Raw genomic sequence first — 12,473 nt, 5'->3', positions numbered from 1 at the left:
GTGAACAACTTTAAAGAACTAAGATTGACTTTATAAAGCCAACAAAGCCCCTTGGAAGAACTGGCCTGGTACCTTGCTTACAGAGTTCCCAGCAGCCTTACCAGGTGAGTAAAGAAGGTCACTTCCTGGCAGGTGCAGAGACCTCGAGAAGAGAAGAATTCATCCAAATCTACAGGTACTGCAGGCAAAGCCTGATGGCAAGTCTGGCTTGGCTGTCTGGCCTCAAGAGGCCTTTAAAAGTTCAATCTGAAATTCCTTACAAAAAGTTCCAGCAAAGCATATTTAAAAGAGCCTGTGTAATCAATTGCTCTTCTTGCTGCACCTGTGCAAATAATCAAGCCAGCTGTTAATTATTTTCTTAACCTAGTTACTTCTAGTAAAAATGAGAGTGATTTTAGAGAGAAGTATCGTTTCAATAATGTAGCCTCCTTCCAGAATAAAAAATCCAACTCCAGATGTTGCTACATAACCTAATAACACAATTTGTTTTATCTTGCCTAGAAGCCACAAAACTGCAAATAGTAATAAAAATGAAACCCAGAATAGAAGCACCAGCCTTCTGAAGCCCTCTCAACTGACCAGTGATGGAGACCTAGCTGCACCCTTTACTGCGCCCCCTTCTCAGCACGAAGCAGCCAGAGCGGTCATCGCCCCTTTTCTCTAGCAGCAGCTAGAGTCTCTATCTGTAGAAGAAAGAATGAGACCATACCCATAGCCTTCCCTGGTAAAAACAGGTATTTAATCCCTCCTCCCAAGGGATGGTGGGCTTGTAACACTGGAGTGACCCCATGTGTCTCTACTTCTGCCTTCAACTCCTCCCGTGATTTCTGTATCATGGTCCAGTTAGTACCCAGACTAATGTATCATGATGACTTATCATTCGTGGCAGAATTAGAACCTAAACTAAGGTATAAAAGAGAGCCAGTCTCACTCACTCTAGCTGTATTACTAAGAGTAGGAGTCGCAGCCAGAGTAGGACCAGGGGCAGCTGCAATTATACAAGGAAACCAACATTACGAAGGACTAAGAATAGCTATCGATGAAGATTTGAGAACTATAGAACAGTCTATTTCTAAACTTGAAAAGTCCCTAACCTCTCTCTCTGAAGTAGTGCTGCAAAATAGACGAGGGTTAGATTTACTATTTCTAAAAGAAAGTGGATTGTGTGCAGCTCTAAAGGAAGAGTGCTGCTTCTATGCAGACCATACTGGAGTAGTAAGAGATTCAATGTCTAAATTAAGAGAAAGATTAGATCAGCGAAAGCAAGAACGAGAAACTAACCAGAGCCTGTTTGAATCCTGGTTTTCTAGATCCCCATGGCTTACAACTCTAATATCCACTTTGGCAGGACCCCTGCTTATTTTAATATTGCTCCTCACCTTAGGTCCCTGCATTTTAAATCGAGTAATAACCTTTATTAGAGAAAGAGTAAGTGCTGTGCAGGTGCTAATGCTGAGACAACAGTATCATACCCTCACACAACAAGAAGAAACCAACATTCCATGATTAGAATGTTCAGAAAAAGAAGTGGGGAATGTAGGACCCCAACCTCCCTGAGAAATAAGTTAGCCTAAGAGTGGCCATCTTGAAGCCCAAAAAGCCATTCTGATATATGACTCAGAGGGAACAACTGAAACCAGGTAACTCCTCTGGAAAAACAAGTTAATCAATCATGACTGCTGGCAGCGCTAACCTCTCGGTTAGTTAATCATAAATGCCGACGCTACCTTGCTAAATCACCCTAGCAGTAAGAGAATGATCCTATCTTGCTACACCCCCAGGACGTGGCACCAACCCAGAAATCATAGGTTTGAAAAATTACTGCCTTTGTAGAATTGTTATCTAATCTGTAACCATGGTAATCCTTTAGGGCTGAATGCCTCGGAAATCCTATATAACCCCTTAGTTAGAAGTGCTTGGGGTCCTCGTTGAGACCCGCTGCGTCGGGCTGACTTGGACCCCAGCTAGTTGGCTTCTGAATAAATTCCTCTTGCTTGTTGCATCAAGAAACGTCTTTGGTGAGTGATTTGGGGCGGCGCCTTCCTCAGGGGAATCCAACAGTGGGTGTTCTTGCTGATTGGAGGGGAGAGCGGGACTAAGCTCTGATTGGGTGAAATAGGATCCAGGTCCCGATTGGCTGAAATAGGATCCAGGTCCCAATTGGCTGAAATAGAATCTGGGAGCTTGCCCTTTCATACAGCACTGTGTGACCATAGCAAAAGCTATATAAAACAAAATAATGTGACTAAAAATGAGCCAGCAATAGCAATTTTATTAGGGAAACATTTTTATTTTGATTGTGAGAACTATATATTTTTCACTCAGATCTGGTAACCTCAGTATGAGTGTTGAGTCAGCTTGTATGCCGTAAATTCTTCTATCCAAGATGGTGTGGGAGACAACATCCAGTGGGTGGCCAGCCAGTTTCTGAAAACCAGACATGCAGAAGAGCACATGTCTCCCTTCTTGAGCTCTGGTAGGCCATTATTACACACTTAACTCATATTTCACAGAGAAATATATTCTTCATAGGCTGTGTATAAATCAAATCCTAACATAAATCTGTGTTATTTAAAGAATTCATCTGGGGATTCCTTCTGCAAAGTAAAGGTGTCTTTTGTAAAGCAAATCAGTATTCCCTTGAGAGACATTCAAATTGTGATTAGAGATGGATTGAATTTCTTTGTCTAAAACAAATCTGCCAGCCCAGAATTCCCCTCAGGGGAATCTGGTTCTTCTCGTCTTTCCAGGGCTGGCTGCCATTGAACTTTGATCCAACCGCAAGAGGCCCTTTGCCCTTGGCTCTCTAGGGCTGGGACTTACGTAATTCCTGGCTCTACCAAGGTGAGTCCCTTTGAAACCTGAAGGTGCAGGGCTTGTTGTCCACAGTGGCTCTGACGTCACTATGCCAGCAGGCTGCATATTCCGCTACCAAGCTCTGACCTTTGCCCTAGCTAGCAACAACCTGCTTACAACTTCCTCTACAAACAGGGGCACCTAAGAAAGACACAGCCCATGGTTCTAGCAGATGCCCACAACTGGATGACAACAGGTAAGGTTAAAATTCAGTATCTAATGATACTATCAGAATGAACAAGGGTGTGAAGGAAGGTCCTAATTAACTTCTTAGCCCTTCACAAACATCATAGGCCCCAGTGTTATTCTGTGCCTTTGAACACACTATTCCCTTGGCCCGGCCCAACTCAGAAGGAAATGCACACAGCCACCCACATTTACTGACTCAGGGTTTGTTCATCCATCCATTCATTCATTCCTTCAGGTGCAGAGGGCTGAGTTCATACTCCTCAGCTCCCAGCACATTATCATCATTGTTCCATCTGAGCCCCTCTCATCTCTTTATCCTTTATATCCTTGCTCCTCAATCTTATTCTTCCACCACCCATAAGCAACTTTTACAACTTGTTTAATGCCTTTTGTTTGTGTATGATCTTGTAAAATGTGTTGTTTTGTACATATGTATTTTACAGCTTTATTGAGATATAACTGGTGTACAATAAACTACATATATTTAAAGCATACAGTTTGATGAGTTTTTTTTACATATGTATATACCTGTGAAACCACTACCACCATCAAGATATTTTTCATCCCCAAAGGTTCCTCATGGTCCAGCCCTGCCTAGATAATCACTGATTTACTGTCTGTCATTAATGGTAGACTGGTTTGCATCTAGTATTTTCTACTTTATTCCTTTTCATTAAAAATGAGGTGCTGGTCTACACTTGCTTTATTAGTTAAGATAGACTAAGTCATCCTTCAGTAACAACACAACTCGCAGTGGCTTTAATACAACAGTTATTTTTCTCTCTCTTGCCATGTCTGACACACGTCTACAGCAGGCTCTGCTCAATACAGTCATGGGCACTCAGGCTGATGTAGGTTCCATCTCAACAAATATTTCCATGATCACTCTGGTGGGAATGACAAATCTGATGTTCCATCTCAAAGCTTCTATCCAGAAATGTGGAAGAAAACACCACTTCCACTACTATTTCATAGAGCAAATCACCTGGCCATGCCTAACTGCAGAGGAGGTAGAGAAGGCAACTCTGCCAAGGGCCCCACAGGAAAGGTAACTGTTTAAACAGTTTTAAGGTTTATTATGTTGATCTGCAATCTGGCTCATTACAACTTTGAATGTCCCTGGGGACATTAAAATCACATCTGCCCCCCTTGCCTCAGAACAGTCCTATTAAGAGATAGCATCTCTGTTCCTCAAATCTTCCCCTCTCCTCTCCTGGCTTAATAATCCCATTCCCCCAATTCCTCCTAGGATGAGATTTTCACTTTCCTCTCCATTCCAGCCACCCTCCTCATGCTACACCTAAGTTCCCAGTGTACCTCCTAGTATGTCACCTCAAAATGTGGTCTGAGCAGCTTGGAGGCCTTTCAGCTTCCACTCTCACTTTGAAACTCTTCTACTGCCATGTGAAGACGCCTAGGCTAGCCTGCTGGGGACATGTGATAGATACCATATTAGATCTTCTACCTCAAATAAGTGGTCACATGACCCAGGCTGCTTGAGTGAGCCCAGTCAAGTCCAGCCTAACTTGCTGGTGCCCAGAATCATGAGCAACTAAAATGGTTGCTTTAAGCCACTAAGTTTTGGGGTGGTTTGTTATGGGCTGTTTGTTACACAGCAATTACTGACACATGTTAAAAACCCCAATCTGACATTGTTATTCACCTGTTTACAACCCTTTGCCCTCTCTGTGTTGCCTGAAGGATCAAGTCCAAAACTCTGCCCTGGCCCCTGGTTGTTGATTATATTTCATCTCTACCATCCCCTACTGCTCCTGGAGGGGGTGAAAATTTGGGCTAGCAAGAACAACAGAGTGAAAAGGGCATTTAGACAGAGAAGACAATGTGTCACAGAGACATGGAGCAGGGGGACAGGGGGAGGTTATGCTTGGATAAACAAACTGTGAGAGAAGGGAGCAGTAGGGATGGCAGAGATGAAACAGAATAAAAAACCAGGGGCCAGGGCAGAGTTTGGACTTGATCCTACAGCAACACAGAGAGGGCAAAGGTGGGTTGTTGTTTTTCTCCTGAGGTCAAAGCTTTTACCAGTCTGTCAAACAGATATGTGACTCCCAAAAGGTAAAAATCACAGACCAAGCTCTTTCTACTGTAACCTATCGCTGACCCAACACCTGGTCCTCTGCCAAGGATGGGCTCTTATATTTCACAAGGAAAAAGGAACTCATAAGCAATACTGAGACAACATAGCTAAGCTTCCAGGTTTATAGATATGGCCCCTCCCACAGCTCTTATCAAGCCATATTTGGCACTACTACACTCTTGGGCTAGGTTCTTACCCACACCTTTTTGTACATTAGGTACATAAAACTGGATTAAACATAATCCTTGTTCAGAACACACTTTTATCATGCACAACATACTTTTGTACATAGCTTTTTACTAATTTAGTTGTCTTGATAATGTAATAAGCACCAAATATGAAAGCTAGAACCTGACCTAATTATACATTCCTCCAGCCCCACCTTATCCCCTTGCCTGTGGGAACCACTATTCTGAAATCCACAGTGAGAACCATTCTTTCCTTTTCATGTAGCTTTACTGCTTATATGTTCTTTAAAAATGTTTTTGGATTCTTAGTTGTATGTAACTTCATAACATCAAGTCATCAGAAATGAAAATTAAAACCACAATGAGACACCAAGACACACCACTAGAATAAAACTTAACAATACCAAGTGTTATCAGGATGTGAAGTAAGCGTTCTATCTTTGCATCTAATCACCATGAACTTTGTGAGGAATCTTTGCTGTGGGGGGAGGTCAGATTAGAAGTTTCCAACAGGGTTTTTAATGCTTCTCTGGCCATTTAATCAAGCCAGGCGCATGTAACCAGTTAGGCCAGTTGTAATCCACCAGTAAAGAAAGTGATACTGGGAGTCACCAGAGGAGCTTTAGACTTTAAATTGCACATTGGAAATACCAATGCCCTTACCTTGGCCAAGACTGAAAAGCCAGACATTCAAATAAAGATAGAGCTTTTGCAATCCAGCTGTAAATCAACTCTACCTTCCATAATATAAAATTCTACAATAGGTAAAACTACAGTGACAGAAAGCAGGTTGATAATTACCTGGGGCCAGGGATAGGAGAAAGGTATTGAGTGCAAAGGAACACAAGGAAACTATTTAGGAGATAGAATTTGTCTTGCCAATGGGTTTCAGCCCCAGGCAAGTTCACTATGGATTCAATGTGACCAAAGAAATGACAGTAGAACATTCTTGGGGTGAAAGGGTTATACCCAACTTTATCTCCACAGTGGCAGATCAATCACTAGAATCCCATCCACTCAGAGCGAGCCTGCATGCAGCAAGTCGGTCTCTGCCTCTGGGCCTCTCTGTCCGCACAGCCATCTCAGTCTCTGTCCTTGGCGCTGCTATCACTCCAGCCTCTGCTCTGCTCTCCTGCAGCCTTGCAGCTGTGCCACCATGTCGTCCAGAGCACTGAGCAGGCTCTTTATATAGTCAATAATGATGTACTGTCCACACGTGTGTAGTGAGCTAGCCGACCAGGGCCAGGTGAGAATCCTGGCCACAGGAACCTTCACTTTATCCACAGAATTATTTTCTGTATTTTGATGGTGATGGTGGCTATGCTATTATATACAATTATCAAAATTCCTTAAACAGCATGTTAAAAATTGATAAATTTTAAATTTGGTAAGTAATAACCAAAAAGAAAAAGTTGTTTTTGTTTTTTCTTTAAAAGAGCATCATGTTACATTTAATCTTTTGGGACTCAACTTTTTCATTTAATATTTTATTGTGAAGATTCACCCATCTTGTTAAGAGTCACTGTAGTTCATTTGTTTTGATAGCTATATAGGATACCATTGTGTGACTGTTCCAGTTTATTTATCCACTCTCTTGCTCATGGGCATTTGGGTTTGCTTTCGTGAACAGGATTGCTATGAACATTCTTGTACATGTCTTCTGGTACACATGTATGAGTGTCTATTGGACTTATTCCCAGTACTGGAATAACTGGGTTGTAGGGTAGGTTAATGTTCAATTATAGAAGACAAACTGTTTTTCAAAGTAGTTCTCGGCTTTTCTTATCTGGTTTCATCTGTCCCTAATTAAGACTGGGAGGGATCACACAGGCAGGAGATCCTCTCCTCTTGAATAATCACTGCTTAGCATTTAATTAGAACCAGCCTGTATACCCAGGAGGCCAAGGGCAGAAGCCCAGGCACCTGAGGCTGCCCAGCCTCAGCAGATACTGAGGGCAGAGTAAACAGCAGGCAGGTACCACAGACCACACACAGAGGCTAAACAGGGCCCTACTCCCTGGAACCTACCTTCCTAGCTTCGCTGGATTTTGAGTCTGGAAAGCCTTCCAAGGCCCTCAGAGTGCCAATTACAAGAAAGGAGAAGGTTTAAACTCATCTAAAATCCTTCTCAGCTGACACCTCTAATACCCAAACTAGGATTAACAGGGAAAGCATAAAGAACAAAGGGAGTGACAGAAAGAGGTAGAGGAGGGCTAAGGAAAGTGGGAAGAACTCAGAACTCAAGCATCTAAAATTACATACCGTTTTCTGCACAAGGACAAGTTTTTCAGAAAAAAAGTTTTATATCCCTGTCATTAAAAGATTGCCTTCTTTGTGCAAAAAAGTTATAAAACAACATTACTAGCAAGTATTCAGTAAACAATGTTGCCCCCAACTTCACACACTCTGTGAGGTGAAGTCCTACAATGGTGGGAAGAGCTCTGAGGGATTTGGGGGTGGGCCAAAGAACTGACACCAGAGCTCAGCTGCAGGCCAGGAACAAGAGAACAAAACCAAAAACAAAATATAACAAAACAAGATATTAGGAATTCCTAGGTGCTCAAAAGCAAAAGGAGGAGAGCTGCCATTCCAAAGGATGAGGAGTCCTCCTTATCTTCCACAATCCCAACTTCTACATCTCCACAGCTCCCTGACTACCCGTCAGTCAGGAGCTCAAGGAACACTTGCTAGATGAATAATGAAGAAACAGCCTGTGGCAGAAGCAGCTTCCCACCACATTTGGCAGCAGTGCTGTTGGTAGCAGGAACAGCTAGAATTATTCAGCTCTGGAGAGCTCTTTCAGTGTAAGTAAGCTGATTATTATGCATTGGCTTAACAATTTCAGTTGCTGTTCCTTTAGATTGTGGGCTATACAGAGAAAACAGGTAGACTTTTTTGGGTCCACTGGCTGCTCAAGATGGATCATTCAGAACTCACCTCACGTATGAGAGGGGCTCGGTAACCAGAGGCTTATATCCAGGCTGAGGTCCTGGGCTTTGGGCACCTGGCACTAGTGCTCAGTAGCAGCAGCTGGTACAAATGGAACTAATAGTACTTGGACTGACATGAAAACTAAAAGCCCTAGCTCTACAGAGCTTCAACAATTTTATTGGCTAAATGCTTCTTTCCAAGTTTACAGCTTAAAATGTAGGCCTGCTCACTGGCTCATATTCCTAAGTCCCTAATGGGGTGGGAACTTTTAGCACAGGCTTGGAGATGGGGCTATAATAAGTAAGAAACCTCCTGATGCTCCACAATTGGACAGCAGGACAGAGAAACTCCTACTTCCTATAACTGGAAATTGTCTGTAGGAAGACTTGAGCAGAATGGAGATAGGACTCAGAGAACATCTTTGCCACTGGTCTCAGTTTCTGGTGTCTCCTACACCAGGGCTTCAGTAACAGGCTGTTGCTATGTCAGCCTACACATTTTACAAAAGTACATAGGCCCAAAATTGGCCATGAGGTTTGGGATGACCAGCTCCCCAACCTGGCAGGATGGGAAGAAGGAGAATGTATCCATGAAAAGTTTTCGGAAGTGAGTCAGGTCTTCCACCTGAACCTGGATGCTGTATTGATTGGCCAGGAGCTCGATGGTGCCTTGTACCACATACTCATTCTGTAAGTGTGAGAGTGAGCAGGTGGAATAGACAACGTGGCCACCCGGTTTGGTGGCAAGGAGTCCAGCCCTGAAAACAGAAAGAGAAGCCAGTGACTAGTGAGCTGCCCAGAGGTAGGACAACAGAAGCTGGAAGCATGGGTAGGGGAATCTACTGTGGGATGGGTAGCTGTGTTAGACACCCTCTGAAATCCCTGCCATAATGACACCACCTGAAAAGTCACTCTCAAAGCAGAAAGCAACCCAACCTTACTTTACAGGCTTTCCTCCCGAAGCCTTCTTGAAATGATCCCCTGAGCTCTGACTCTAGTTGTGGACCAAACCATGATGCTGACTATGGATTGAGTCCTTACCCAGTGCTATAGAGCCATGATCTCAGTAACTATTTCCAAAGGTGGGCTACTCACTGGTGCTGGGACTAGCATGGAGGTAAGATAGCATAAGTAAACCTGTGCAGTCCACCCTGCACATAGGAATTTTATGTTCCAGAGAAGGACCATCCCATGATGTCTCTCTCTTCCAGACAGATCCCCAGCCAGAAGACCCTTCTATTGGCAAGAGGTTCCAGGCCCCTAGTCCCAGAGTCCTGCAGATGACCAGACCCTGGAGCACTTTGACACAAAGTCCTGAGTTTTTGTAAATCTATTACTCACGCAAGAAGCTGCACCTGCAGCATGGGCAACATTTGCCGCTCCTTCTTCCTTGACCGCTGAAAGATGTTGTTGTCATCCTCACGAAGGGAGTGGCGGTCTGTGGTGCAGGGCACATCCACCAGCACCTGCCCAGAGTATTAAAGGGTAAAGTATTAGAGCAACTGACAGGCTCCTCTTTCTTAGGCCAGGGCTGTTCTAAGCACCTGGCCTGGGAGGTTGTGCAAAGTGCTCCCTCTGCCCATTTGTCTGTTGCAGAGTGCCTAATAAAGCCTCTCACTTTAACCTGCAAGACAATTATGAAATAAGGAGTCAGAAAAGAGTGTATTTACATATACTCATGGCTATGAGTAAGCAACATACAAGAAACTATAATTAATATTTTATATCAATCTAAAAAGAAGTCTTTAGTGCTGCAAAGCTCTGTTCTTAGCTATTTAAATGAAAACTTCTAATTTACAAATAACACAATGCCCAGAGGGTAGCTGACAACTGTATAACAGGATCAGGATTTAAAATTATCTTATGCTGAAACCACCTCATATCCAATATGGAAAAGTTTCAAAGTGAGAAATGTAAAATCATTCATTTACTAAATTCTTACTCTGTGCTAGGCACTAGAGACAAAAAAATTAGATGAAAAAGCAGTCCTACATTTATGTTTCAAAAACTAAAATCACCTATGGAAAAGATCTGTGAATTTTTAGTTAAGCAGACACTCCAAGTAAATTAATAATGACTCAGTGTTCAATAATCTGATGTATTCCTTGGCTGCATGAATTGACACAGTGCATATAGAGTAAGATAAATAATGATTCCCTTGTATTCTAGTCAGGCCATATCTTAAGAACTGTGATGGGGCTGACTTTCATAGTAAAAAGAGACATTAACTAAATAGAATGCCCAGAGAAGGGCCACTGGTTTAAGAAACCACATCATAGAAGAAATTAATACCTTCTGTTTCCAGCAATGTAGTAAACTATATATCCTGAAAACCCTTGTTATACAAAACACCTAAAAAGGCTGGATAGAATATACTTTAGAAATACTTTTAAATGCATAGCTCAAAGAAGATTAGAGAAATCCTAAGCAGCTAAGGAATAAGTAGGAGCACAAATCCAGGGAGGCAGCCAACACTAAAGCCACAACTTCTATTTTTCACCAGACCCTAGTAACTCAAAGCCTTCAAGGATGGAAAACAGAGCATTGGGCCCACTTGAGGTAGGGAAATGGAATGAAAATCCATACCAAAGTCAAAATCCTCAAAGGGCTTCACACTTGATCAAAGAGTGAACCAGGAAAAATAAAAACCCCAGCCCACAATAGAAAATGACAAGAGAACTTTTCTGTTTTGGTTTTAACTCTGGGCAAAAAAAAAAAAAAAAAGAAAGAAAGAATTCTGGGAGAAAAAGATGGTAGAGTAGGAAGGCAAGGCTGAGACTTCCTCACCAAAACACATAAAACATGAAAATATAGCAAATACAACTAAACCTGAAAATAACCTGAAGACTGTAAAACAGACTACCTACATCTGGGGAAGAAGAAAAGACCTCACAGAAAAGGGTAAAGTGGCAAAGCCAGATCTAGCAGGACCCAAGCCCTCAAGCAGGAGAGAGAGGAACAGAGTGGGAAGGGAGTAGGAGCCCACAATTGCTGAGTACCTAGCCCTGGAGATCTGCTCTGGGAGCACGAGCCCACATTACATGGTGTTCTGGTGATTAGCGAGGCTGGACACCAAGGACAGGTGGAACACTCAGGGAGCCTGAGAAAACAGCCACTTGTGGAGACCAGGCATGCTCCACTGGTCCCCCTGAGACAAAAGCAAAGTGGGCAGTTTGAAAAACTTCCCAGCAGTGGGAGGGGTGCCAGAGGGGTGAGTGTTGGAGGGAGCTCTCTTCTCAGGAGAAAGGGCAGATGGACAATACCTACCCAGCCCACCCTCTGCCCAACAGTTCAGGAACTCTTGGGAGCTCCAGACACTTCATCCCAGCTGCTGGCAACACAGCCCTGAGGCTCCTCCCTGTATGCACTGCTAGCAGACAACCCACTTGCTGCCTGGTAGGAAGAGGGAGACACTCCTAGCTTTCTTGACTCCATTGCAGCCCAGTGAGGGAGGTGCCTGCAGGAGCCAGTCTCTAGAGCTCTTTCCTCCTTGCGGGTGTCCAACCGCATCAGCCTGCTCACCCCATTAACCCTGAAGCCCCACCACTGCTGCAGGCCAGACAGAGGGTGGTCCCACCCACAGCAACTCCAACAGAGACTTCTGCACTGATCACAAAGGTGCGGCTGAAGTAAACTGCCCACCTAGATTCAGACCACAACAAGTCAGACCGAAAGACAGCCCTACCCACTGCATGCCAATAGCTGGGGTTCCTGCACTGGAAAGTAAAGAGTCTTGAGCTTCTGGGCACTAGAGAATGCCTCTATCACAAAGACATTACTCCATAGGTCAGAAAGTAGCAGAGTCATCTAATACAAAGGAAAGCACACAGAAACCATGACAAAATGAGGAGGCAGAGGAATATATTCCAAACAAAACTGCAACATGACACCAGGAAGATGGCTAAATGAAACAGAAATCACCAATCTTCTTAAAAAGATTTCAAGCAAAAGTCACAAACATGCTCATGGATTTACAGAAAAATATCCAAGATCTCAGGGAGGACTTCAATAGAGATAGAAGACCTGTAAAGGAACCCACTCAGAGCTGAAGAATACAGTATATGAAATGAAACATACAATGGAGGGATTTAAGAGTATATTATTACAGGTTGAAGCAGCTGTGAATGAAATGGAAATTAGGGAACAGGAAAACAATGAAGCTGAAAAACAGAAAAAAGGATCTCTAGGAATGAAAGAATAATAAGAGAGCTG

The 12,473-nt window shown here is 43.3% G+C and overlaps 1 protein-coding gene across 1 annotated transcript in view; it reads right to left on the bottom strand.

The window, feature by feature from the left end:
• Positions 1–3,476: 3,476 nt before the first annotated feature.
• NSUN4 (NOP2/Sun RNA methyltransferase 4) overlaps positions 3,477–12,473 on the bottom strand; it is a 61,756-nt gene continuing 52,759 nt past the window's right edge. The window contains exons 5-6 of the mRNA XM_037021949.2: positions 9,603–9,727; positions 3,477–9,019 (exon numbers count right to left, since the gene is read on the bottom strand). Of these exons, the coding sequence (XP_036877844.2) occupies positions 8,743–9,019; positions 9,603–9,727 (402 nt within the window). The 3' untranslated portion in view covers positions 3,477–8,742. The remainder of the gene's footprint in view (positions 9,020–9,602; positions 9,728–12,473) is intronic.

This window comes from Manis javanica, chromosome 4 (genome assembly GCF_040802235.1).
Source record: "Manis javanica isolate MJ-LG chromosome 4, MJ_LKY, whole genome shotgun sequence".
Classification (NCBI taxonomy): Eukaryota; Metazoa; Chordata; class Mammalia; order Pholidota; family Manidae; genus Manis; species Manis javanica.
This window is presented reverse-complemented; position numbering and strand designations above follow the sequence as displayed.